Here is a 27,751-nt window from a genome sequence, read left to right as displayed (position 1 = left end):
CTGTTGCTTGGTTGTGGGTTTCTTGGATTGTTTTTTTTTTTTTGTCTCTGGCACTTTTTCCACCGACGCACTTTGTTGCACACAAATTGAATCGGCACCGACACACTTACTGCACCCACACTCACACTCTTAGATCTTATGTTTGTTGAAATGTTTGTCGGAATACTTGTTTCTGTTGTCTTCTATTATGTTAGCAGAATGCTACACGTCAGCTTTTTGGTGCCCACAAAAAGCATCAGCCTACGATTTTATATTTGGTTACCTTTAAAAACAACTTCCTTGAAATTGGGATTTCCTGACATAAGTCGACATGCATCCGTCCACGCTAATGTGTAAAGTGACGTTTTGTTGGCTATTGTGACCATATTTTTGGGGGGGTTGAACTTCTTTATGTCCTTTTTAAATGTTGTTTATTTTCTTATTTCTTTATCATAAAATACTTTTAGTCACACAAAAATGTATTACTTATTGATTTATCTTAGTTGCATATTCAAATCAAGTATGTCATGATATTTTACATTTCACACAGTTTTTAATTTAATTCAAAAGTATTAATCGGTATACATTTTTATTTTATATGCATAATACATTTCAACAAAAGTATTTAAGGTGATTGCTTTTTCATTTTATAATATAACTAATTAAAATAAAGGTTTTGCCATTTTATTGGTCTATTTTTACATGCAGTGTAAAATCATTTGAATTAAGTTTAATTACAATTTTATTTCATTTTTATTCTTAAACATTTCCCTTTTTTTTTTTTACTTATATTTGAGTCCTTGACAACTTCAAATTGTTATTGTTGTTTATGGAAACGTGCATGTTGTTCATTGCCAACTATATTGTCATGTTTTTTTCAATGTCCACATGTATTGTTAACAAAGAAATTGCTCCACTTTTCACTTGATGTAAACAGTCGATTTGTAGTCACAAATCAGTTTGCTGTGATACGCAGGTGTACCTAATTTTTGGAGCAAGGCTGTATCTTATTGCTGCTCCTGTCACAGTAACTTGAGGTCAGTGAAGGGCTTATCTGAGGCGAAGGGGCTTTTGTTTGACAATTTAGCAGGCCTCCTTTTGCGCTGCGCTCTGTCGGCGTCCTTCCCGTCCGACTTGTCAGCTCTTATCTGGGATGGGAAGTACTTCAAGCGGAGAATCCCGCAGACTGGTTGGGAAATTGCCACCAAACAGAACGTGGGAGACATTTGAATCATATGAACGCAACACAAAAAAAGACGTTTGGAAGATGAGTATTTGTTGAATTTCTTTCACTTTATTCTTCATCTTCACCAACATTGTTTCTGTTGGACGTGACCTTTTTTCTTTGACATGATGCCTGCAGCCATGATGCCAATCATCTTCTTTGTTGCTGCTATCTTTTTTTTCCCCCCATTTTGCCTGCAATTGAGAAAAAAATATTGTGAAAAGGTGCCATTGAGGAGTCGAAACTGTCAGAGATGTTTAGAAAAACACCCCATTGGATTAGTGGAACACGCAGATTTGGCTTTTATGTTTACAATAGAACATCATCAGACCCATCAGGTTGATTGAAGTCAAAATTATTTCTCATGATGATGTATTTGATGTTTTTGAATGACTACAAAAACATGCATTAGCTTCAATGAAGACTTTAATTTGTCTTCTGTGTTTACAAAAATTTGCATCGAATTCATTGGGAAAATGCGTACATTAACTTTATTAATTTTCATGGAAAAACAAGTTTGATGAGGATTACTTTCCTTGAAGGTTATGAAAAATTAACATGTACTTTGCTGAGGACGCATTTGTCCTTGTTAGTCGCAGTGTCTTTGATGTTAAAAAAAAACATGCACGCAGTTTTCTGAAGAGTCGTTTGTCACGCATTGGATTTGACGAATTTGTCTCCTCCTTCTTTATCGTCAACATTGCTGTAGTTGGACGTGACCTTTCATCTTTGTTGACACACTGCCTGCAGCCATGATGCCAATCATCTTCTGTGTTGCTGTTATCTTCATTTTTATTACTTAGCTCCTGAAAAATGCATTGCCAAAAGGTGCCATTGAACTATTCCTTTTTACAATGCAATCAGAAGAGTCAAGAGAGATGTTTCCGAAACATTTCATTTGGTTGGTGGAACTCTCAGCTTTGTCTTTGTTTACAAAAACAGGCACATCAGGTTCATTTGCAGACATTGTTGTCATTCATTGTTGGCAAAAACATAAACGTAAGACTTAAACTGCTGTGTTCCTGATAACGTGTACATTTGTTCATTGAAGTCTAATTATCAGAGCTGGGCATCGCCTAACCGGCGCAGAGTTCCCGTCTGCATATTTAAACGGGTCGTTGAATATGCAGAAGGGAACTCGTTGGCGGTTAGGAGATGCCCAACTCTGCTAATTCATCTTTGATGTTTAAAAAAAATACAAATGTCAGGTTTGTTTAAAACTCCAAATTAAATTGGCATCACTGTTAATAAAAATGTGTATGTTAGTTTACATCTTTGATGTTTACAAAAAACATGTACAAACATGAGGTTTGGAGGAACACATTTGTCTTTGATGTTCACATATCAAACATTTAGTCGAGGTGTCATTTGTCCTTGATGTTCACACAAAAAAAAAATATGTTGAGAGAGAGTTCATTCAAAACAAAACAAAAAAGTAAGACTGAGGTGTCCTTGACTCTCACAGCAAACAAATGCATTGCATTAGTAGAGATCTGTTTGTTAAGACTAAGGTACCTTTATTGGGTTCATTGGTACAAAAACACTTAAAATAGGTGAGGACTCGTGTGTCTTTGATGTTTACCAAAACGTTTTTTTTTTCCCACAAAAACACTTGTCGAGACTACCTTGTTGTTCTTGTAGAAGAGAAGAATGCGCGGTGGGTGCACAGCTTCGTCCTTACAATTTAGCTTCAGTTTTAACCGGCGCCCGCACAGCTTTTCAATACCCTGTTGTTTTTCAGCAGACCCATGGGAGTGCAATGTGTCGTTCCGCCTTCGATTAGCAAAATCAATGAGTTGATGAGGCAGCAAAATGGAGTGTCTCGTTCACAAACATACAAGTGTCACTTGATCTCCTTCACACGAAAACACCAACCCTGTTATTCTGCGGATTTCACCTTCACCACCAAAACAGTGCTGTCGCCATGCTACAATTTATCTCCTGTGGTAGGACGCTGTAACAAAATATCGTTGTTGTCATGCAGAATCTTGGGGTTTGCCAAAAGCACAACTCAAGAAATAAATCAAAACAGGATCGAGCTGTACTGCTGAACACTATTCTGTTAAAGTTGGTATTACACCTTATATTTCTATCACGTACCGTTGCACACTATAACATCAGTAGTTCATTCACTAATTGAATTCGTGGGAAAAATGATTACAGTCATTGATTAGAATGTTACGGACACGTTGCCGCCGCCGGCAGTGCCAATTAAAGTCCGTGGTCGTGCCGAGCCCCCGACAAGAAAAAAGGCTTTTGATATTTAACCAAAGCTAATGACTGTGGTTACATCATCATTCCACACTCTATTTCAAAGGTCTCAGCGCATATGTGACGCAATACATTAAAAAAAACAAAAAAAAAACGATGAGCTGACTCGGCTGTCTGATAGGTGGAAATGAATCTGCCAGCAACTTACTGGACCTTCGTGGCTGATTGCTTCCTTCTGCTCAAAACAGGGCTACTCAAATGTATCTAAACTATTTTCACTTGTTATTGTCTAAAAATCAAATAGACCTTCAATCTTGACAGTCTTGAAGCTACAAAATCCTGCGAGGTTATAGTAGAGTCTAGAAGAGATGGAGTCGTATGACGTTTATCAGACGGTTCAAGTATTCAATTGAGTTAATACAGTTGCTCTCAGTCTATTTCCAACACTTTTGATTGGGTAATAGTTTTGCCAAAAAATTACAGACCACATGGAGCATGAGCAATAGCATGGATTTGGTAAAAAAAAAAACATAATTGACCAAATATGCTTTTACACGCAACAGCGACAATACACATTTAGCACATATACACACATGACACAAATGCAATATGAAATTGTGCAATAGTTCAATGATACTGAGCCAATGGAATTGCATTGTGCAAATGAAGCAGAGTGACAGCAACAATGATGAACACAGTATAAATGGCACTACAGAGATGTTCAAATTGGCCAAAGTGTCATTATAACATTTCAGGTAAACTACTAAAGGAGGCTAAAGGGAAGGAAGCTGTTGGAATGTCTGCCATTGCATTGTAGCATCCACCTAAAGTAGAAATCTTAAACTTGCAGTCTGGGGGCCATTTGCGTCCCACAGAATCATATCTTGTGGCCCCCTACTTGACATTAAAGGTTAATGTTTGTACGACGCTCATGTTTTTTGCCGTGTTGTTTCCCTGTTTTTTTTGTTGTTGCTGTTGTTGTTTTCATCACTAATGGGCTACCGCAGCTCAGGCTCATGACACTTTTTGGCAAAACGTAATTCTGAAGTGACACCAAGTGTCTCATGTCTTTGTCAAAACCTGTTGTGAAGAGAAAGGTTGGCGACTAGAACAGCCAATTTCAAGAAAAACAGGAGACAGAACGTTTTTTTTGTTGAGCACATGTATACATAGACATGTATTGAATGCAAAGACAAAGTTGCGGTGCTCAAGGAATTAGACGTCATTACTCAGCTTGACAAGTTGAGGAATTTGCCAGAAAGTACCAGGGAGATGAGAGAGGATCCAGTCACCAGTCTTGTTCACATTCTGAACCGTTATTAATAAAAATTGAATTAGTTGTACTTTTTTGTATACTTCAACCCCTCTTTTATGGAATACTTGATATGGCCCAAACACACCCAGACTCTTATCTCCAGCGGCCCCACATATATTGAATTTGAGACCCTTGACCTACAGACTCGCTGTTGCACTAAGAAAAAAAAAAAAACACATCAATGAGAGCGCAGCAAGATGTTTTACAAACACGCAGACTGTAACACTGTTACAAAGAAACCAAAAAACAAATCAAAAAGTTTTCACTTTGAGTGCCTGGTGGGAACAATAATACCTGCATTCTAACACTGCGTTTTGCCGACACATAGCACAAACACACCAAAAAAATCACTATAATGCTTATAAACCCATCAAAGTAAATCCCCAGATTCAATGCAAATATGTCCTCTTTGTGGTGATAAGCAAAAGGTCCTATTTCTCCCTTTTCTTTTATCTTATTTGGGGGAAAAGTCCACATAAGAGTATATCGCAAAATTGATTCGTTTTGAAAAATAATATCTTGGCCGTCTAAGATGTGTTGCATGTTTGTCTTGTTTTTTTTTAAAAATGTATTTACGTTTAAATTGCCATGGAAATAAAAAACATCCATCCATCCATCCATTTTGCATAGTGCTCACCTTATTAAGGTGCCAGGTGAGCCGCAACCTAGCCCAACTGACTTTGTACACCTTGGAGCAGTCCACAGGGCACATCACATAATGACAAACAAGCTTTCACACTTACATTTGCATCTATGATCTTATTGAAACCACTGTGAACTCACAAAGAGGGCCTCTTGCAGCTTGTAAATTCAGGCCTGTAAAACCATTATACTGACTAAGTGATCACTAGGGCAAGAGTGTCAAACTCATTTTTGTCACGGGCCACATCATAGTTCTGATTTCACTCGGAGGGCTGTTATGACTGTGAACCCATATAAATGTATGATTGCCTTATGCATAACAAATTGATGGATAGCTAGTTTTGAAACCAGAAGCCACTTAAGGCGGAAGTCAACCCTTGAGTTTGACACCTGTGCTGTGGAGGGACGTGTTTCATGGCTTTGACTTGAGATCAGCACAGCTTTTGAGTTGAAGGTACAGATTAGGTGGTGAATCTCACCTCAACTTCAACATTTAACTGGGGCCATGGTGTATCTGTAAATAATTTATCTAAAATACTGTAATGTGTTATTTGGCCATCAAAAGTTTTTCTTTCTTTCTTTCTTATTACTATTTTTTTTTTAATGTTTTATAAAGTCACTATTCTGCTTAACTTGTTTCTTTTGGTTTGTTTTCTCCACTTTTTGGTAAAAAGCTAACTTGTGCGCTGCTGATTACTAAAAAAAAAAAAAAAAAAAAAAAAAAAAAAATTCTGATGAAAAAAGTGTCTAGTTTTTCTTTTCAGTTCGAATCGATCTTTATATGGTCACAATGTTCTGTGGATAAATCAGTCCAAACACTCAAAATAATTGCTAATATTGGGAACTTTGCTTTGAAACCAGCTTGATAGTAAATGACTTCAGATGTTTAGCATTTTTTTTTTAATGCTTTAACGTTTTTACTAGCCCATCCCCGCTACCTTTTTTTCTCAGAGACCAGAAGTGCCTTAATTTAGACTCTTTCGATTTCACTGAGCTCTCCCCATTTGACCATTCTGAACACGAAAGAGGAGTTCTAAAACCAATTTCACATTTTCATAGTCCACCCGCGCAATAAAATGTGACTTATTCACTTGTCTTCTTCTGCACCCTTGAGTGGAGATGATTCACCATGACAGAGGAGATTTAATGCACGCAACAGGTTGTTGGCATGCACTGGAGACTATATATACGGTATGTAGATGAGACAGCTGATTTACGAGGGCGCATGCCTTACTTGGCAAATGCACACTCTAGGGTTGACGTACTGTACATAAAAATAAGAAAGAGGCAGCGTCGGCTGGTCAACAGCAAATATTAATCAGCGATAGCTTTATGTGTCCCTAAATGTATTTTTGACACTGAATTTAAAAAATGTCTTTACTTTTTTTGTAGCACATCAGGTTTTTGAGATGTTTGCACAAAGCTTACGCAATACGGATTTTACCATGCATTACTTATAGCTATGATGTTTCCGGAAAAAAAATCTAACCTTTAGCTAAACCTAACCTTTAATTCACAAATATTATAAAATCTACATTACATATTATATTATTGTTATCATTATGAAAACCTGATGTGCTAGAGGAAAAAAATGAGGGCAGGTTTGGAATCAGTGCAAAAAAGTCAAGTCAAAGTTAATTTGCATCTTGGATTAAAAGAAATTATAAAAAATTAGTTGACGAGTGTTATTTTCATTGCTATCCACGATGATCTGTGAGGATGTAAAACACATCAACAACACGTCCGTTGTGAGTCTTTGTTGCCTTTTCTGGAAGGGTTTCCAATGTTGCCGCAGCGTTTGGTGCCTCTAGTCGATTTCTAATAAATTCATGTTCAACTGTAGCAACAGTTTATGCACTTCGGTGCCTGGGTGTCTTAATTACTCAGCCTCCTATTGAGTAGCCACCGCAGAGGCTTCAGCACTTCAGAACAAAATTTCAAAAAAAAACATCAAGAGTAATGACTTTTGGGGTTTGTCCTGGCAGGTTACATCGAGGAGGCGTGTATCATCCCCTGCCCGTCCGACTGCAAACTGAGCGAGTGGTCCAACTGGTCGCGTTGCAGTAAGTCATGCGGCAGCGGCGTCAAAGTGCGCTCCAAGTGGCTTCGGGAGAAACCCTACAATGGAGGAAGACCCTGTCCCAAGTTGGACCATGTCAATCAGGTGCGGAACCTGCTTTGGAATATTTACCATTTCTCATTCGTGAATTCACCCATTTGCAATTAAAGTATCACTTTGGCACCAGCGTGTGGCAATTTGGTATCAAGGAATTATGTTGAAGTGATTTGAGGAGCTTCATATAGACAAAGATTAAATTAGAAACATTTTCGGGGGGGTGTCAATTTGTATTTTCGCGATTTGTAGCAAGGCTTTATCACTGCGCAGTGGTGCCTTGAGATACAAGTTTATTTCATTCCGTGATGATGCTTGTACCTCAAAATCATTTTCCCAATTGAAATAAATGGAAATGCAATTAATCCATTACAGCTCCCTTCCCCCAAACAACACCAGTTGTTTTGTTTTGTTGTTTTTTAACATTTTTCATTGGCTAAAAATTGCACTCCAAATACTGTACAGCAGAAACAAAAACCACACAGTTATAACATTTGCTCTCCACATAATCTGCAAACACAGAAAATGATAGTATGAAACATGACTGTACCGAAGGATTTGCCCTTCAAAACATTCAAACAGAGCATACAACAATACTCACAATATTCCCTCTACACTTGAGAAATGACGTTTAGTTGGCGACCTTCTCTGCCTCTTCTTCTTGCTGTTCTTTCTGCAAAACTGCGTCTCTTCCAGTAGACCTTCGTGCTCGTTCCTGTTGGGGCTCAGTGTGGTATGATAATGAAGGGATGCAAATTAAAAATTCCAACTTGCCTGTATAATGTAAAACCTCATTTGAGGTAGTAGCATTGTTATTCCAAAAATAATGGCCTCGCCCCCCCAATGAGCAGTGGAGTTGCTTTTTATGACAGTGTGACGATGCGAGTGGTGCAGAGAGGAGTTGATTATTAATGAGTTACCAGCTGAAGCTATGCGGCGTGTATTGCAGCTCCTGCACATTTTTTTTTTTGCTGAGCAGCGACTGTGCTGAAAGTGTCCACCTTTCACACTCTTAATGATAATGCTAATGTTAATGTTAAAGGGCCGCAGTGTGGCCCTCGTGCTGTCGCCTCAGCTTTGCAGCACATCTTCCTATCTGTACTCTGTATGCTCTGTGCGTGCCTTTGTGTGCGAGTGTGTGCATGTTTGAATGTGGGCACTTTATTCATCGAGCTTTATTTATGAAGCGCTTTTCATAGGTAAATGGTTCAAATCGACCTCCTCCAGCCACTTGTCCGCACGCACACAAACACATGCTCACCCACACGTACACAAGGATGAAAAATAATGACACAATGACCCACAGAATGACGTATGGCTTAAGTTGTTTACGTTTGTCCTGTTTAAATGAGTATGTATGAATGTGTGTGCGAGTTACATATTTGTGTGAATGTACAGAATTTGGTGTGCGTGTGTGTGTGTGTTCTGATGACATCCTGTGCCTTGTTAAATTAATGATGCTCTGTTCTCTGTGCTAACATTTTGCTCATTAATCCTTGCGTCTGCTTTTAATCCTGCTCCACTGAACTTGTGGACGATGCCGACTGCTGCAGGCTCAGGTAACTACTACAGTATTTTCCTCACGACTCTTCCCATTTTGTTTCTAAAACAGTATTTTTATGAATAACTCCATGACAGCGTCAATCGGAAAAGCTATGAGTTAAGTTATGCGTGGGCGTCCTCAGGTGTACGAGGTTGTGCCGTGCCAGAGTGACTGTAATCAGTACGTGTGGGTGGCCGAGCCCTGGAGTGTGTGGAAGGTCAGCAACGTGGATCTGAAGGAGAACTGTGGAGAAGGCGTGCAGACCAGAAAAGTCCGGTAGGTATCACAAATGTATTATACTGTATTATTATTATTACCTTGAATTGTAATAAAAGTTCATGTCTGTATGTGTTTTGTTCTGTGTTGACTAGACACCCTTGGAAATAATTTATCAGTTCAACCTTGCTGATAAGATGCAGGTCAAAAAATAAAGTTTAGAACTCTAGGAAATGTGTGTTTTTTGTTTTTTTTTTATTGTTGGCTTTTTTCTTTTTGGTGTATATTTTTAAACTAACTAGCTTATCACACAGCTAGCTAAACAACTAACTGACCAACTAAACATTTGACTAACTATTGTAATGAATTGATCATCTACCCAACTGACTAATTAACTAACAGACTAATCAATAATCAAACAAACAAACAAACAAACAAACCATTTGGTGATTGACCAAACAACTGATCAACTAACTAACCGGCCAAACAAACAACTTCCTAAATAAGTGACTAACTGAACAACCAACTATACACATTACAAGATAACAACTCCACAATTGGCCAACCAACCATCCAACTAATGTCAACAACAATTGACCAACTGACCAAACATGACCAACCATTGAAACAACTAACTAACTAACTAACTAACTAACTAACTAACTAACTGACTATGATGATTGACCAACTAACAACCCACAAACCAACTGACGAACCAAACACTAACTCACTGACGAAGCTGACTGGCTGACTGGCTGACTGACTAACTAACGCTTATAGTACTTGCCAACTGACTACAACTAACTAAATAACTCACTACCCCGAGTGACCAACTATCTAACAAACTCACAAACCAACTGACTAACTAAGCAACTAACTAGTAGCTGACCAGCTAACAGACCAACACAATAACCATCCAACTAACTAACAAACTGACTAGCAACTTGCTAAACGACCAACTGACCTACTAACCATCTATTGGTCTACTTAGCTATCTGTGTAGCACCGCTGGTTTCTCCTAATTGCGCTCTTTCCGTGGACAGGTGCATGCTCAACACCATCGACGGGCCCTCGGAGGCGGTGGAGGACTACCTGTGCGACCCCGAGGAGATGCCCCTGGGGGCCCGCGAGAGCCGGCTCCCCTGCCCTGAAGACTGTGTCCTCAACGACTGGGGTCCTTGGACCCGCTGCAGCCTGGTGAGAACACACAGAAACTCTCAGAATGTCACTAATCTTTACTGGGAGGCTGTATTGTGTTTGTCAAGACGTGTGCACTGAAATGTTGCAGGAAAAGTGCTTGATACATCAAGCATACACACACTTGATGGTGTATTCATCTGGGAGGCAAGATGATTGATGACACCGCGCTCAACACTACACGCGCACACTACACACACACACACACACACATACACACACGCTAGACAAAAATCCCCATCGCTGTGTTAATGTAACCGCATTAATAACTACAGCGTCCCTGAGTGCAAGGTGTCTACAGGTCTTCAAAAAGTCTTAACACTTCATCCTTAAATCCGAAGAAGCGGGTTATCAAAGTGGCCTCAAAAATGGTTTTAAAAAGACTTATGAGTGGCTACACTCGAGCGCGGACGTTCACCAAAGTAAACGACTATTTTGATTGGAAAAACAATCATGTGATAAATGCCCTGTAGGGGGCGGTAGTTTACATTACAAAGTAGGTGCAGACCCACTAATTGAATAACATTAAAAAAAAATACCCAACACCTAACTAACTGACTGACCAACCAACCAATTAATTAGCTAACTGACCGACTGACGAACCAACTGACTAACCGATCAACAAACAAACAACTGGCCAACTAGTTTACTAACTACCCAACCGACACACCAACTAACTAACTAACCAATCGGCTAACCAACTGACGAACCTACGAGCCAACCAATCAAATCATCAATTAACTTACTAACTAACTAAGCAGCCACTTAATGAGCCAACTTACTGACCTATGAACTAACTGACAACCAACCAAACTGACCTATGAACTGACTAATTGGCTGACGAAAGAGAGTGACCCACGAACCGACTAACCAATTGGCCAATTAAACTTACTAACAACTAACTGACCAAACAACCAATAAACCTAGTATTTAACCAACAAACTAACCAACCAACCGACCAACCAACCAATATTATGAAGACAAAAAGTCAATGTTTTATGGCTTAGACAATAAGGTTAGATAGGGTTGACGTTTGAGTCATTAAATGTGTTTTTGTACAGCCGAAACTATAGGAGCAACATTCCACAAAGGGATACGGGAAACTTCTGCTTCCTTCCCCAGACTTGTGTTATAATACTCTGAATCAATATAAATTTTGCACTAAGATACCGCCATCCCCCTTAAAAGTTTGCGACCATTTTAGCTCTAATCTATTCCACTCGCCGTTCCGTAAGCATCCTCATTGGATATGGGAACATTTCCCAAGAGGAGGCAACGCTCGGAGCCGTTAACGCACATCCCCAATTCACTGTGCCTAATTGGACCGCAGGGCTCTTGAATCAAGGAGAAAGAGGGGCGGGAAAAAGAAATGTCGGCTTTTCATATTATGATGAAGAAACATTCCCAGGGAGATGAACTTAGACGGGGGATGTGAGACGGATTGTGGCTGTGTCAACGCAAGAAAGAAGTCTGACGGAGAGACAATGGGATGTGATGATGCAGCAGCAACTGATCCGTTAGCTTGTGGGTCAGTCGCTAAGCGGATTAGTAAATTAGCTGGGCAATCGGTTACTGGGTTGGTTAATTGGTTAGTCAAATTGTTGACCAGTTGCTTAGTTCTTCAGTTCTTTGATTAGTTACTTGGTCAGTTGGTTGGTTAGTAAGTTGTTCAATGGTAAGTTGGTTGGTTAGTTTCAAATGTATAGGTTTTTATAGAGTAAAATCACACAGAGACGTCGCAATACAACAATATTAAAAACAAGAACACAGAGATACATCAACATTAGACATGTTGTTGGGTTGGTTGGTTGGTTGGTTGGTTGGGTTAGGGTTAGAGCAAATTTTGCATGTTTTTCAGCGTTTCTGCAAGAATTCTGGAATCATCGAACCACAAGCATGTTAAGGATGAGAACTAAAGGTCCTCTTTTTGTCTGCTTTCAGCCATGCACCAGAAGCAACAGTCGCATTCGTTCGGCGTACACGTTACGCTCACCTGGCATGGGAAGACTTTGTCCAGACACCACTGAAGAAGAACCCTGCGGCCTCAACCTCAACTGCTTCAACTACTTCTACAACATCACAGGTAAGCCCCGCCTTAGTAGAATAGCATTAACGTTAGCTAACAACAACATAGCATATTTGCCGACATAATTATACTGGAGCATAAAAATATATGCCTGTTGATTTTTGAGGGTTTCAAAAGATTATGCGGCTGGCCGCATCACTTTATCCAGAGCTTGCATTTATTTGGGTTGGATTGCATTTTTTAGCATTTTTGTTGGCTAACAACAGCATACAGACAATACAAATACTTCTTTCATACCTTCGAGCAGAAAAAGGTGTCGATTTTGTCAATTGACTAATTTGGATGGCTAATTTGGATGTTCATTCAGAATCTGCCTGTTTCTGGATTAGTTTGGATTTTTTTTTTTGTAAGTGAGGCTAGTTCATACAAAAGGTCAATTCTGATTGGCCGGTCTGTGTTCTGGGCCATGTGGCTTAGCAAAAACAGTGTAATTTGCCAATTATCCAGAAAAAAAAAATGTTCTGTGTGTAGTTTAGAATCAGGTTGCCTTGGTGGACATGTTTTCACTCAGCTGATATAGAATCGCCCCAAGCGCATAAAACACACGCACACACACACACACACATTCACGCAACCCACCTTCCACATGGTTCATTCCAGCCAAGCGCATCATTGAATCAAAGCCACGGTGGAAAGCATCCAAGCTACACCTTCTCATCTCGTCTTCTTATCCATTTAGGTCCCCAGAGAAGTGCACTTCACCTCACACAAGGAACACATGCGCACACACAAAACCCACACAAAATACACACAAACACACACGCTCACACATTGCTTGTGTTGTTGAGTTGTTGTGGTGCTCATAAATGAACTGACTGTTGCTAAAAACAGATGCAGTTGTTTTTGTCGGCTTGGAGTCGATGGTGGCCTCCCCAATTTGTATGATTTTTTTTGTACAAAGTGGCGTGCATACGAAGCGTTTAAAAGCAGCCACATTGTTTTGTCTCTGGGAGAAAACAGTTATGCAGAGGCTGAACCAAACAGTTGTGTGAAACGCTCCATGATATTTAGTTTCACCATGCACCTTACCATGTGGTAGGAAACATTCATGATAAGCTATTTCCAGTCAGCTTTACAAACAGCATTAACCTGTAAACTGCCAGACATATTTAAATCAAAAAGCAATGAATAATAGTCAAATAATTTTCACACAAGGCAACCTCTTGTAAGTGTAAGCGCTAACTACACAGCCAGCATGTAGCGAGTGGCGTCCATATTCTTAGGGGTATTTTTTTAACCTATCATCTTGCCCACACACCCTGGGCTAAGGGCAGGGGAAGGACTAAGTGAAAGGGGAGGGGTTACGTGCTAAGGGGAGGAATCAGAATTGAGGTGTTGATTTAAAATGTATATTTGATCTTTTGTGTTCTCATTTTGTTCAGATTGGAGCACGTGTCAGCTGAGTCCAAACGCTGTGTGCGGGCAGGGAATCAAGACGCGCATGCTGGACTGCGTTCGCAGCGATGGTAAATCGGTGGACATAAAGTTTTGCGAGGAGGTGAGTTGCCTTTATCCCTCTCTGCATTGTACTTAATGACAGTGTGAAATATTGTGCAGTATTCCCATGTGTGCGGATGTTGTCGCTGAAGGCCGGAGAATTGTATTCATTCATGGCGAGTCTCTGGTTCCTGTAATTGTAGCCTGCAGTGATGTTTGGCTCATTCACAAAGCTCATGATGTTAGGTTGCTTTACATCATAAGACAGCTGCAAAGGCTAATGGGAGTTGTAGGGCCACCGTCAACTGGCATTATAGCATACGTGGTAGCGACACACCATGCCATGACACCTTAGCAGAACATTGCCGTGTGTGCTAATGGCGTAACATCACGACGTTGTAGCATAATTTCATTGCGTATCATCGTAGCATAATGTCATCGCGTAATGTTGTGGCGTAATGTTGTAGTATAACGACGTAGCGTAACTACGTAGCATAATGACGTAGCGTAACAAAGTAGCGTAACAAAGTAGTGTAACGACGTAGCGTAACGACGTAGCGTAACGACGTAGCGTAACGACGTAGCGTAACGACGTAGCGTAACGACATAACATTATATCGTAGCACAATCATAGCATGATATTATCGCTTGTATTATTGCTTGGAAGCCGAGACTAAATGGCGTCGTAGCGTATTCATAAAGCGTAATAATATAGAGTAATAATAAAACAGATGAGTGGATATACAGTATAGGGTGACCCCAAAAAACGAGAATGTTTGAAAGCAATTGTACAGGAGGATGCCATCTACAGGACGTAATTAAAAAAAATGAAAATTCCATCGTTGATTCTTAAATGTCATGATTTAAGGTTTCAATTACTATGAATAAAATATTTCTCTTCCATCACTCTTGGTTTTATTGGATTGTTAAAAAGTTCCCTGACTGACGGACTGATGATTAAAATTCAGTTCATCACGGAAAATGACCGACTGACAAATGACGGATGGGTAGCCTGGCCGCTGACGTATTGTATTGTATTGCATGTTACCGCGCTATGCTACTATGCTTAATATGTGGTGTGCGTGCTTGCATATGTGCATGCTTGTGTACAGCTGAACCTGGAGAAGAAATGGCAAATGAACATCTCCTGCGTGGTGGAGTGTCCAGTCAACTGCCAGCTGTCCGAGTGGTCGCCCTGGTCCGAGTGCTCGCAGACCTGCGGTCTAGACGGTAAGTCATGTATGACACTTTGATGCATTAAATGACTCAAATGTTGCACGATTGTTACGCAAAATATTAACAGTGACACAAGCATAGCCCAGGTAGCCATCTAGCTAGCTAACAATGCAGCCTTCATTTTCACTCTGCATTAATCAAGCCAACGGCCATAAGGAAAAAAACAGGAAATGAAAACTTTTTAGAAATAAAAAACCCAAAACATTATTACTATTGTAATTATTATTATTATTTGGTAGATTGTACTTCCTTTTTTTTCTTCCCTCATTGATGTTGGCTTGATTGACCAATCAAACGTGCGTGCGTGCATCTGAGTGTGTGTTTCTCTGGATATGGGTGTGTGTACGTGGGATGAAAGGTTCCGCCGGTTGTCAAGGTGCGTGCACATGAGATGGAAACGGGGTCGCTTTCAAACGTGCACTGTTACGTAATGATTTCTATTTTTAAACGTGCGCTTGTCTCTCATGTGATCAATGCTCTGCATTCATTCGTTCAGAAAAAAGTTTGCAGATTGATGAAGTGAAATAAGGAAGAACAATAAATGTCAGGAGCTCACTAAAATTCTACAACACGCTCGCAGCGATAAAATGAAACTTTTTTTAGAAGGTTCTTTTCAGTTACTGTAAAGACAAATGAGACATTGTACTGTACATACACAAAAAGCAGTATACACAGATTTATTAATATGACTGACTGATGATGTCATTTCCTTTGGTGTGGTCGGCAGGCAAAATGTGGCGTAAGAGATCCGTAGTTCAGGCCTCGCAGGGTGACGGTCGTCCGTGTTCCTCGCCGATGGTGCAGTGGAAGCCGTGTCCAGTGCGACCGTGCTACCGATGGCAGTACAGCGCCTGGTCAGAGTGTCGTGTGGAGGTTTGTACAAGCCCGGGATGAATGTGGTCCAATCAACCAAAAGCTGAGTATCGTTCCTTAGTTATATTTTCAGCTGGCACAGCTGGGATTGGCTCCAGCACGCCCGCAAACCTCGTGAAGATAAGCGGTTCAGACGCATACTAAAATTGGAACTACTAAAAAAAAGCAAAAAAGTGTCTCATTATTTTACTATTTGTTTTTATCAAACACACACAAAAAAATAACATTGCCTGATTATTCATATCTTAATTTGTGGCTCGGATCAAAAATGTTAAAAACAGGCCACAGGACTCAAAGTCAGAGGTGTCAAACTCAAGGTCTGGGAGCCAGATATAGCCCATAGCATATTATTTTGAGGCCAAGAAAGCAAATAAAGTGTCAACTTGTTTTCGTTCTGACAGAAAATCTGTACTCAAAATGCATTTTCTTTCCTTTTTTCAGATATTAGAATCTTTTTTTCTTCCACTAAATTGCTTCTTAATCTAAATTGAACTTTAGAATTTATATTTGGTTGTCACTAATACTTGTGATTACAAATCAGAGTTAGCTCATTTATACGGGAGGTATGTGTTTATGTAAAGTTGACATTTTTGCGTTCTCCTTAATACAAAATGCCCAAAATACTTAAGACAAAAAAAAAATATCCAGCTTTAACAATCAAGCCTACTGAAATGTATCTAACACAACTATTTTCACTTGTTGTAAAAAAAAATATACGTTCTGTAGCTATTTTCAACACATTACATTTGTTAATAATATGGAAAAAAATCACTGACAATGTGGAGACAGTCCAATAATTTGTGAAAAACATGAAATTGACCATATTTGGACAAGGCATACGGGTTTTCCACAGCGCTGATATTTAATCATAAGGTGAGGTCATTATAAATATAGTGACGGCCCTCTGAGTTAACTATGATGTGGCCTGTGATGAAAATGAGTTTGAAACCCTTGGCCTAAGGGGACATTGAGAGAAATAAAATGAAGGTTGGGGGAAAAAAACAACTGAACTGAAAATAATGCAATATTCGATACACACTTTGCCTCCTTTCATGTGCATAATGTCCACTTGAGGGATCTTTCTCCCTCTGCCTCGCTCCTCTGTGTGTCGATTCCCAAACAGCCGTATAAATGTTTTACGAATTCTATAATTAAAGTATTTTTCCCTTTTCACATCCCATTTAGGGACTCCATAGCAAATGGTATTATAATCGCAAGCACTCATTTGATGTCTTCAATTTTTGGGTCAATCGCCAAGTAAAACTCTATTACCCTCTCCCATGTGTAATTGCGTTCCATCATTTCTGTGTTTGTTTACAGGCTGGTCAGTGGGCCAAACTGACCCAAATGTACATTATTAATATGAATGATTAATAACTGAGTTATCTAGCAAAACATTTTTCTTGAAGTCCCCTTAGGGGCTCCACACAGGGCTGAGTTTGATTTCGGTTATTTAATTGATGCTGTTTATGTGACTCAGAAGTTTGCCATTGTTATAATATGACTGACAGATCATTTGATGGATGATGATCACGCTCCTGACTGATTATGGCGACTAACACGCTAGCGTAGCTTTAGCGATGCTATTTACCAGCTTCAGGGCCACGTAAACATGGCAAATTAAATACAGTGGTGCCTTGAAATGAGTTTAATTCCTTTGCCTTTTTTCAATTTCATATATTTTATCTTTGTAAAAAAAAAAAAAAAAAGGTATTACAAAGACATTAATTTTTGTTTGTTGTGTCACATTAAAAAGTAATAACCAAATAGTCACTTTTTCATTATTTCGATTGTCAATTTAAAATAGAAATAACGAATAATAAATGGATTATCTGGTCTCACAACAAAAAAAAAAAAAAAGCTGTGATGACTGGCGGTAAATCAATACATGGGTGTCATAAAGCAAAACTGATGAGCAAAGAGGAATGTGGGCTCAATGGTCCATTTAGCTGAGTTGTTCCTCTAAATTAATTTTATGGCGTGTCCAATTATCAAACCTTTCCCTAAGCCACACACCAGTGGGAGAAATTAACAGTTCATGTCCAGTTTGCAATATTATGTAAAATTTAACTGGATCATCGAAGTTAGCCACCAGAGTATGATAAAAAACACAATTCTTGCTTATGTACATTTATAAATATACCAAAATAAAAAATTACATTTGGTCCAAGTTTGTCTTTTAAAAGAAATGACCAAATTGTCCCTAAAATGCCAGCCTTCCTGCGTATCTTTGGCCATGGCTTCTTGAAACTTTTTTGTATTTTCTATGTAAACATGCTGTCTGCTGAATGAGCAAGTGGTCTTGGTGGTCTTTCAGAGCGTGGTGTGCGGCCACGGCACGCGCTACCGGAACCTCACTTGCTTCGTGTCGGACGGCAGTGGCGGCGACCAGGACAGCGGCGGCCAAGTGGACGAGGAGCTTTGCGGGGGTCTGGAGTTGTCCGTAGATGGAGACAAGCGCATTCGGCTGAAGGAGGCCTGCATGCTTCCTTGCCCTGGTGAGAATTTCATTCCACTTGAAAACCCCCTCGCTTTTCTCAACTGGATTTTAGATTCATCGGTTAATGTTAAAACTCATTCGCTGCCAGTCATTTTCAGACCCTCTTTTCCACCCGTTTGAAAAAATTTGAAAAAAATATATAAATAAATTCCTGGGATCGAATGGCTGGACTGTGAAAAGACAAATAAATTTGTCAATGGCAGTGAATGAGTTAAAGGAAGGCTCCATTCATTTTTTATGTGTGGCTTGATTGGTAGCAATGAATTAGTTTATCTTAGAAAAAAATACATCTCTACATTGATAGATTTCACTTTTATGGCAAGATTTTCAACACACGGGTACATCCATGTTGGGTCCAACGAGATGTGATGTGTGCAATTTACTGCCGGATAACACATTGGACAACGAGGAGGAGACAAAAGAAAAACGACGTAACACAGCAAAAGTTTGCAAGGGGTCAACTAGAAACAGCACGCTGACATATTATTCCACAATTTTTGCAATAAGTATTACTACACAAGTTTTGTTGAGCCCCTGGTTGTGCACAAGGACAAGCAGGCACGCACATCTGTATTTACTTTTAAGGAGTGATTTACAGTTTGAGAGGGGACACATCATGCAGGTGACATTAAAAACCAATGCCGTGCTGAGAACAAGCCAGAAGCGGCGCTGAACAGCCCGAGGGTGTGTGCTTTCTCTCAAACCTTCGCCACCTCCGGCGCAGGTGGCAGCTTCTGGAGCGGTACATCCACAATCCGAGCAAAGTCCGCGCTCTTAAATGAAGCCACTCAGGTTGGAAAAAATGTCATCCCCACCATTGTCCATGCATGTGTAGCTCGCCAACGAGCACCATGTCTGCTGCGCTCCCTGATCCACTCGTTCTCCAAAGTGTATTTTGGGCCATCAAAATACCACCAGGCGCTGCATTTTCCACATCAAAAGTGGAATCTCACTCATTTGAATTATTTCCTAATATTGGCTGGAAATGATATGGCTTCATTGTTGCAGGATTAATGCTATCGATGCATTCCATCATTGTGCGTGAGCATTATCTAGTGACGTGCGATGTTACTATGTGTGCATAGAAAATGAACAGTATGTAAGGGAGCGGGGAGAATGCAGGGGAATTGCCGATTCCTATTAGCCTTACATGTCACTTGATTTCAGTTGCACATCGTGATTAAAGTGAAGAGGTTTCTTAACACAAGTGGAAAAAGTGCAGCGATAGATACTCTGTGTGGGGAGCAAGAAGGGGGAAAAAAACTGCAAGGTTTACATACACAAGATGGAACAGTGAAAGAGAACTCTAAAACTAGATTAATAAATTGCCAGTCTTGCAATTTCGTTAAATGACCTAAAAAAAAAAAAAAAAAAGACATCCAAAGAAATGAAAAGTACCATGAACTGAAAACACAGTCGCCACTCCAGTTGCGATCTGGACCAGCTGCAGCATCTCTGCAGGTACATTTTAGTTGACTGAAAAAAATCCCACGCAGTATGAATTAAAAGTTGTTGTCTTTACCTTGGTTGCCATTTTCAAAGCTCAAGAGTTCCCCATATTGCCAGCCGTTTCAGACAATTTGGACTGAACTTTGAAAACCCACTAAAAATGTTCTGTCACAATAAAAGCGCCTACCAAAAAAAACAAAGAGAAGGAAGGCACTCTTCTTTCACCCTGAAAAAAAGCTTACTTCCAGCTTTTTCATTATTATAGTAATCAGTAGTAGAACGTGGTTTGGGTTCAATCAAGGTCACACTGATTGCAAACATTTTTTGTTATTTTTGAGGGGGGGCTTGAAGAGATTAAAGGCATTTCCATTCATTTACAAATTCACATACACATGTTTTGACTTACAAGCGTGGTCATGGGTACGAATTGAACTCATATGTCAAGGCAACACTGCAAAATCAGAGAACGTGTTAATTTCGCTGCGGTCTCTTAATTTCTTAGCTGTAGACATAGTGGGGATTTGCTGTATTTTCTGGAGAGCTGCTGTCACCATGATGACAGCCGCCTGTCATTTGTCAGCTTTTGAGGGATCTTTGCTCCCAAAAGCTTGACAGGACCCAGCAGCCCTTTTGAAATTTGTCATCGTTTGCTTTTTCAACCGCACAGCCGCCATCAGCGCCTCCGTTAGACAACAAGGTAGACTGAAGACCCAATTTAGAACCGTGCTTGATAAGCCAGGTGAATGTTAACACAGTGCAGCTTACATTTAAGTCAGTGTTGTTGTTCCTTTTTTTTTTTTTTTTTTTTTTGTCAGTGTCAGCACTCCCTAAAGGGAAATTAGTGCTAGCTCGCTCTGCCAAAAAGAGCAAACACAAAGCTGCTGCTTCGTTTCCAAAGTGTCTAATTTAACTCGTCACAGATTGTTCAGCATTCTGGGGCGGAATAACACGATTGGTTTCTTTTAAGAGGGGACAGACAGATAGAAAAAGAGAAAAAACAGCAACTATAAATTTAGCTGTTTTAAAAAAAGGAACCTCTATTAAAAAAAAAAAAAATTACCATGAACGAAAAGTTTCTGTCTTATATAGTGAAATGAAAACAGGATAGTTTCTTCTCCAAGTTCTAGTCGGCACTTGAACGGCGTTCTAGACTAGCTTCAACCTTTCAGGTCCTCGACAAAAGCACCATTAAGTCGAGCTAAAAGTTGCTGTCTTTTGCAACAAAGCTAACGGTGGAAATTTGCTTATACTTTTCTATTATCTCTTGCTTTGTTTGTATGGACAAAAAAAAACGATTTTCTCCTTTTTTTCTTTCTTTTCCTCGTTTCTAATTCACGTCAAACTACCGGAACACCTCATGGCCGGAGCTGCCAATGACGAGGACGCTGCATAGACATATCTATCATCCTGTCTATCTGCACACATAGACACATACGGTAGAGGTCTCTCTTAGCCAATGGGGTGCCAGGAAGATGCTAGGCTAGCCAATGGCAGAGCAGCTATGAGTATGCTGCGTTCAGGAAACTCCGGAGCTGCGAGTGGCGGCCCATACTCTATTTTTACCTTTTGTATCTTGAAATTTCTTTCATAACAACAGGCAATATTTTCCCGTTGAGGCGTTTGGTAACTTGAAAATTTCGTATTTAGAGACGTTCGTAAATCGAGGTACCACTGTACCATCAATCAAATCTTGCTGTCCTTTACAGTACTGCGAATACAAGACAAAAATGGACCTTTCTCCTAATTCTAGTCAGTATTGGAGCAGCCTAAAGCTAATTCAAGGTGATTATGGACTTTCTTCCCCCACTTATTCCAGTCAACACTCAAGCAGCATTGTAGACCAGCTGCAGCATTTTAACAGAAATCTTTTAGGTCCTTGAAAAAGCATGAACGGAAAGATGCTGTCTTTTACAATGACGCTAACGCATGAAGGTCTCATGTCCTGCTACAATCAAGGAATCTTTCTTCTCCTAATTCTAGTCAGCACTCGAGCCCAGCTGGAGCACGTCTACAGAATCCCGTTAGTTTTTCCTTTAAGTTAGAGGTGAGAAAAGTGTCTGCTGGCTGGTAGACGGCCAGACGCATGAGATGGGAGGAAGTTCAGTTGCAAGGGAATTGTGAAACACACGCACGCGCGCACATTCATGCACTCTTGACCCGTGCCCCACTTCCCCCCCCCCCTGTTCGTTATTTGACGAGCTGCGCTTGTCAGCTGTCGTCAAAACCGACCTGCGCTGCATCCAGATTCCTTTCTACCTCCTCCTCCTGCTGCCGCTCAAATGAAAACCCGAGGATTCCAAACACGTCCCACCTCATTCATCCCCTTTCCCACGCAGCTCACCTCTGATGATCTCGGCTGTTAGCGCAGAGGCACGGGACGGGAAATGAATAGAAGCGCGCGGATGCGGCTGGAGGCCGCGCAGATATTGCAACGGTCATCGTCAATTATCCGCCAAAGATTGGAGCTAATTGATTCCGTCCGGTCGTCTTTCAAGCCGCGAGTCGGAGCCGCCGAGAATTGAAACACATGATTAACCTTTAAAGCAGTTAAAAGGGTGTGAAGCAAAACAGCAACCAGTTAGGACAAGTAATCAGGCTGCAACGATATTCGTCTTGCGGTGGGTAGAGAATTGAATACACAAGACATCAATGTCTAAACAACAGTTCAAAAGAGTAACAAGTAATTGGCATACTTTCTTTTGGACTTTTGTAGCCTCACAAAATCTAACAATCACTTGTCGTTATTTCATATTCATTTTTCGGTATGATGAATTATTATTAAAATTCGGCCCACACTCCCGGTGGTCAAAGGAGAATATAGATTTAACAGATTTCGGAACCAACGGACGCTGGGTTTAGTAGATGGAAATTAGTTTACAGTCCATTCCTACGCCTACCATGTTTGTAGTGGCGATATTCCTTTTTAACTCATTCACTGCCATTGACGAATTTATTCGTCTTTTCACAGTCCAGCCATTCAATCCCCAGGAATTTATTTATATGTTTTTCCAATTTTTTCAAAGGTTTTGGTAAAAGAGGGTCTCAAAATGTCTGGCAGTGAATGAATTAAAGGCAATGCATCACGGACGGATATATGAATGGACTAACAATGCAGCTTACTCGCCGTCGGGAAAGAAGTATTAGAATATCGGATGATTTGAAGTCCAGCAACAACCGGGGCCGTTTGCTCTTTTTCTTGTCAGGTGAGTGCTACTTGATGGAGTGGTCCGACTGGAGTTCCTGCGTCAGCATCTGCGTCAAAGAAGCCGGCGTGGATTTCGGTTCGGTTCGCGTGCGCTCACGAGCTGTGTTGGCCCAGGAGCCGGAGAACCTGCAGCTGTGTCCTGACCAGGCCTGGGAGTCGCAACCCTGCACAGGTCGGGGAAATACGTCAAGTCAAACTGAGCATCCATTCTCCTTCCACCTGAAATGATGAAAACTGGAATTCTTGACAATTTAACTCTAACGCTGTCTTAACACTTTTATGTGGGTTGTATTTGGTCCAACTTTGTCTTTGAAAGACCCCTGGAAATGACAAATGGCGTTTTTGGGCATGGCTTTTTGAGACTTTCTGTGGATTTAATCATGATTGATTGATTGATTCTAATTAAAGTTGGCTTAGTAGAGTGAATTTTCCATAAATCGCAGGATCGGTGTCAAGCCCTACCAGCCTCAGTTTCCACCACGATGTCTTTAAAGAACCCAAAGCAAACCGGCCAACTTCCTGTGTCTTTTCAGGCATGACTTCTTGAGACTTTTTTTTTTTTTTTTGGTCTATTCTGGATAGTCATGCCGAGCAAATTCCATAATGCAAAATAAAACCAGCTGTGGGAACAAAATTATCCAGAGACAGCAGGATCGCGATTGAGCCCATTATTTCCTCCAGGGTGACTATAAATGACCCAAACCTTAATGGATCCACTTTTTGTGCAATTTCGCCAAAGGCTTCTCGAGACACTTCGGCGGGTCTACTCTTGATAGACATTTTTACCAAATATCATATTCCTAAGTCAAACTGGCTTTGGGGGTTGCGGTTTCTCAATATCGCAGGTTCGCTATCAAGGCTTAGCAGACTCCATTTCCACCGAGGATGCTTGTGATGTCGAGAGAGGCTGAAGTGGCGTGAGCTCCTTCAGATGAACGAGAGCCTCTAGATGACGAGCGGAGATAGTGAAGCACGTCTCTTCTTTGTTCAAGGTTAAATTGTTCATTTCCTCTGGCTGAGTCTGCAGAGACGCTGATACTGATATCATCTCTCAGCACCACTCATAGACGCTCATTAAGCCGAGGCTCTCAGTGAACATTAAAACACTCCGCTGCACTCTTTTGACGTTTAGACCATTACATGTCCACAACTTCACAAACTGCTTTGTGATCATTTGTCTTCACGTGATTTTTTTTTTTTTTTTTTTTTCCTGTCATTTTAGAAGGCGAATGTTTCGAATACAAGTGGCTGAGCAGCTTTCGGCCCAACTCCTCGCGACCGTTCATCTGGTGTCAGCGCTCGGATGGACTCAACGTCACTGGTAAGGACTTTACAGTCACTCTCCAATAAAGACAAAGTATTAAGGAACCCGACTCTTAAAGCCGCCGTACACAACGTTTGCATTATGGCAGCACTTTTCAACTTAGGAACTAGCAACTTACCCATCATAACATTGGGTAGCCATTTCCAGGGTGCTCTTGCAAAGACAAACTCACGTTGAGGTTTTTTTCTGATTGCTAGCAAATTGGTTCTTTTTTAGAGGGATGGATCACGCTAAATTGCAAAACATTTTTTTATTTTGTAATCGCATGTGGCCGAAGCTTGGCAGGGAAGTTTGATGACTTGTCAAAAAAACACCCAAAACTCTCATCAAATCCAAATCCCAACATTAGAGCCAGTTTAACGTTTTGAAAATTCAGCCCCCGAAGCCACGTTCATTTAGTAACATGAAATTCGGTAGACATGACTATGATGAGTAGACCCACAAAAAAATACTTAGTCAGCCACGCCCCCAAATACTGCAATTTTAGTTTGAGACGGGTAATTTTCATGGGATCCTTCAGAGAAAGAAGATTTTGCCACATGTATTAGACAGATGGGTATCACTAAACTACTCAACATTTTTTCTTTGCATTTTCTTTCCTTTTTTTTTGTCATTTAGGATTCCTACTCTTATACTCATGGCCGCCCACCCGTAAGGGGGACGACTTTGCCTAGACCGTGTGACTATGTGTGATTCTATGGCCTTAACTGAAATCAACTAATAAGTGTGCCAAGGGTGTCATAGAGAAGGGAAGCCAAGTGAAAGCAAGTGAAATGCCACAGCAAGATAATGGCCTTGCTCAAGTCCATACGTGACTCCATAAACTCAGAGCCAGTTTGACTTGGCAACATGAACTTTTGTCGACATGTCTATCATCTTGTCATTGCACTACTTTGGATGTTGCTGTGTTGTTGTTTTTTTCCCTTTAGGGGGCTGCCTTCCCGCCACCCCCGTGATGGACGATAGCGCGTGCGACCCACCGTGCATCCCCCCAACGTCTTACTGCAGCGAGGTCAGTCAACAGGAAGTAAAGAGGCAGGAAGTCAAAGTCCGGTGCAGGTTCAAAACACAAAATGCAGCAAAATCCATCAGTCTTGTGCTGCCCCCCTCAGGCGGGCATGTGCATGTGTGAGGAAGGATACACGGAGGTGCTGTCGTCTCGGGGGCTCCTGGACCAGTGCGCCCCCATCCCTGTCCTGGAGATTCCTACGGCGGGAGACAAGAAGGGGGACGTCAAGACGAGCCGCGCCGTCAACCCTACGCTGACTGCCACCACGCAGCCAGGACGCTCGGGGCGCACCTGGTACCTGCAACCCTACGGACCAGGTCACAAACATCTTTATTTGTGTTGCGCAACTAGCATGATGACTAAACTAACAAGGCTAAATCGTATGCATGGGTAGTTCTTGGTTAGGAGTTAGTTAATCACAGAGATGCTCACTGAGCTGAAGTTTTGAGACTTTTTATGGAGGTGTGTGTTTCCCAAAGATTTTTGGGGCGTTCCACTTAACTCATTCAGTACCAGACTTTTTCACGAGGCTTTTTATTTTTTACGATGAATATTACAATAAAGTTGTGATTACGCTGTTTAAACAATGAATTAATTCACTGAATATAGTATTTATTTGATACATATTTGGGTAATAAAACATGAAAACAAAACAAAGTGACACTTCTATTAAAAATAGGAATAACTAATAATAACATTTTGCAAAAGGATATTGTTCATAAGCTGTGTTTTGTGTTAAAAAATTAAGAAATGTGATTTTCCCATAAAATAGATAATTTTGGAAATAAAATGTTCTAAAATGTTTTTTTACATTATATTTTCCTTTATAAACAAACAAGCAAATCAATTAAAAAAAATACATAAATAAAACCAAAATGTCATTTTCCCATTTAAAAAAAAAAAAAGTGAATTTTTCTCTAAAATGAATTAGAATAATAAAATGAAACTGAGCTTTTTCCATTCAAATAAATAAATGGATAAATAAGTGATATCAATAAAAATGTGATTTTTAGAAATAAACAAAAGTAACTAAAAAGTGTGAGCCAAGCCACTAATCCATCCTCTTTGTTCACAGATGGTAAGTTGAAGATTTGGGTCTACGGCGTGGCAGCGGGAGCCTTCGTGCTGCTTATCTTCATCGTGTCTATGATCTACCTGGCTTGGTGAGTCATCCTCTTCCACTTCCTCTTCCTCCTCCTCCTTCTCATCATCATCATCATCATCATCACCACGGTCACCTCCTTCTTCCCTCCCCCATCACCCTCCTGCCGGCGAGGGCAGCAGTTACTGCGCCAGGGTGCATCGCTCTCTGGCCTCCCAGGAGCGCCACGCCAACGGGGCGGCGTTGTGGACGGGAGAGCACAACGCCCAAGGGATGGTGTACACCTGTCCCGACTGCCAGGAGCTGGCTCAGAGCAGCAGCAGATAATGAAAAGAGACACCCCCTTCTCCCCTGCTCAAGAAAGCCCCTTCTCCCAGCATGCCTTGCTCAAGTGCCTGCAGCCCCTCCCCTCACGTGGTCTGCCTGATAGCCAAGTCAGCTCGTTGGAGTAGGTGAGGACCAATCGCCTGTAGACCAGTATGGAAAAGTGAGGAAAGCTCAAAATCTTTATGACCATATATTGCCAATATTTAATAATGAATTGAATGACTCGGAAAATTCGATAACAGCAATCGGAAAGAAAAGAAACACGTAATATTCACATTCATACACCAGCTGCCGATGACCACAGCTCGCATCAAATCACTCAACACGCAGACAGATAACAGCCAGCCAAATCGACAGTCTCATTCCCTGACACCCACGTCACTCACCGGGCCAGGCCCCGCCTTTTAAAGTCTCACAAACTAAAAGTCACAGATACCACTGTAAAATGTGAGGATGTTAATACCCTATTTTTTGTTGTTAAAATGTTACATTTCAACCAAATACTGTGTGGTTTTAAAAAAAAACAATTGTAGTTTGTTACAAAAAGACACAGTAAAAAAATGATACGGTACTGATGAAGCTTAATGTTAGTTCAGTTAATTTCAATGCTATCTTGACCATGTTCAGTCCAATAATCTTGGGCTGGAATAGCAGGTGCCACAAGTTTCTGGATTCCATGCAACACTGATGTGAGGCAATGAGATTTACTCACTTTTTTAACACACTGATTTTATGTAACTCCAAAGGCATAGTTTTCATTGC

The 27,751-nt window shown here is 40.6% G+C and overlaps 1 protein-coding gene across 5 annotated transcripts in view; it reads left to right on the top strand.

Annotated features, from left to right (window-relative positions):
- The window catches only part of thsd7ab (thrombospondin, type I, domain containing 7Ab), a 126,570-nt gene that overhangs the window by 97,051 nt on the left and 1,768 nt on the right, over window positions 1-27,751 (top strand). For 3 of the 5 annotated variants that reach the window (XR_015087994.1, XR_015087993.1, XR_015087992.1), the window contains 14 exons: window positions 7,358-7,537; window positions 9,166-9,304; window positions 10,288-10,441; window positions 12,383-12,524; window positions 13,910-14,025; window positions 15,077-15,194; window positions 15,928-16,073; window positions 18,391-18,571; window positions 23,226-23,399; window positions 24,450-24,548; window positions 25,481-25,563; window positions 25,664-25,877; window positions 26,636-26,723; window positions 26,842-27,114. Coding sequence is in view for 2 of the 5 variants with exons in the window: in XM_086039419.1 (XP_085895545.1) it covers window positions 7,358-7,537; window positions 9,166-9,304; window positions 10,288-10,441; window positions 12,383-12,524; window positions 13,910-14,025; window positions 15,077-15,194; window positions 15,928-16,073; window positions 18,391-18,571; window positions 23,226-23,399; window positions 24,450-24,548; window positions 25,481-25,563; window positions 25,664-25,877; window positions 26,636-26,723 (1,834 nt within the window). In the remaining 3 variants the exon portion in view is untranslated. The remainder of the gene's footprint in view (window positions 1-7,357; window positions 7,538-9,165; window positions 9,305-10,287; window positions 10,442-12,382; window positions 12,525-13,909; window positions 14,026-15,076; window positions 15,195-15,927; window positions 16,074-18,390; window positions 18,572-23,225; window positions 23,400-24,449; window positions 24,549-25,480; window positions 25,564-25,663; window positions 25,878-26,635; window positions 26,724-26,841; window positions 27,115-27,751) is intronic. The other 2 variants (XM_086039419.1, XM_086039418.1) reach the window with 1 other exon arrangement.

Source organism: Filicampus tigris, chromosome 8 (genome assembly GCF_054856515.1).
Source record: "Filicampus tigris isolate MCC_2025a chromosome 8, RoL_Ftig_1.0, whole genome shotgun sequence".
Lineage (NCBI taxonomy): Eukaryota > Metazoa > Chordata > Actinopteri > Syngnathiformes > Syngnathidae > Filicampus > Filicampus tigris.
This window is presented reverse-complemented; position numbering and strand designations above follow the sequence as displayed.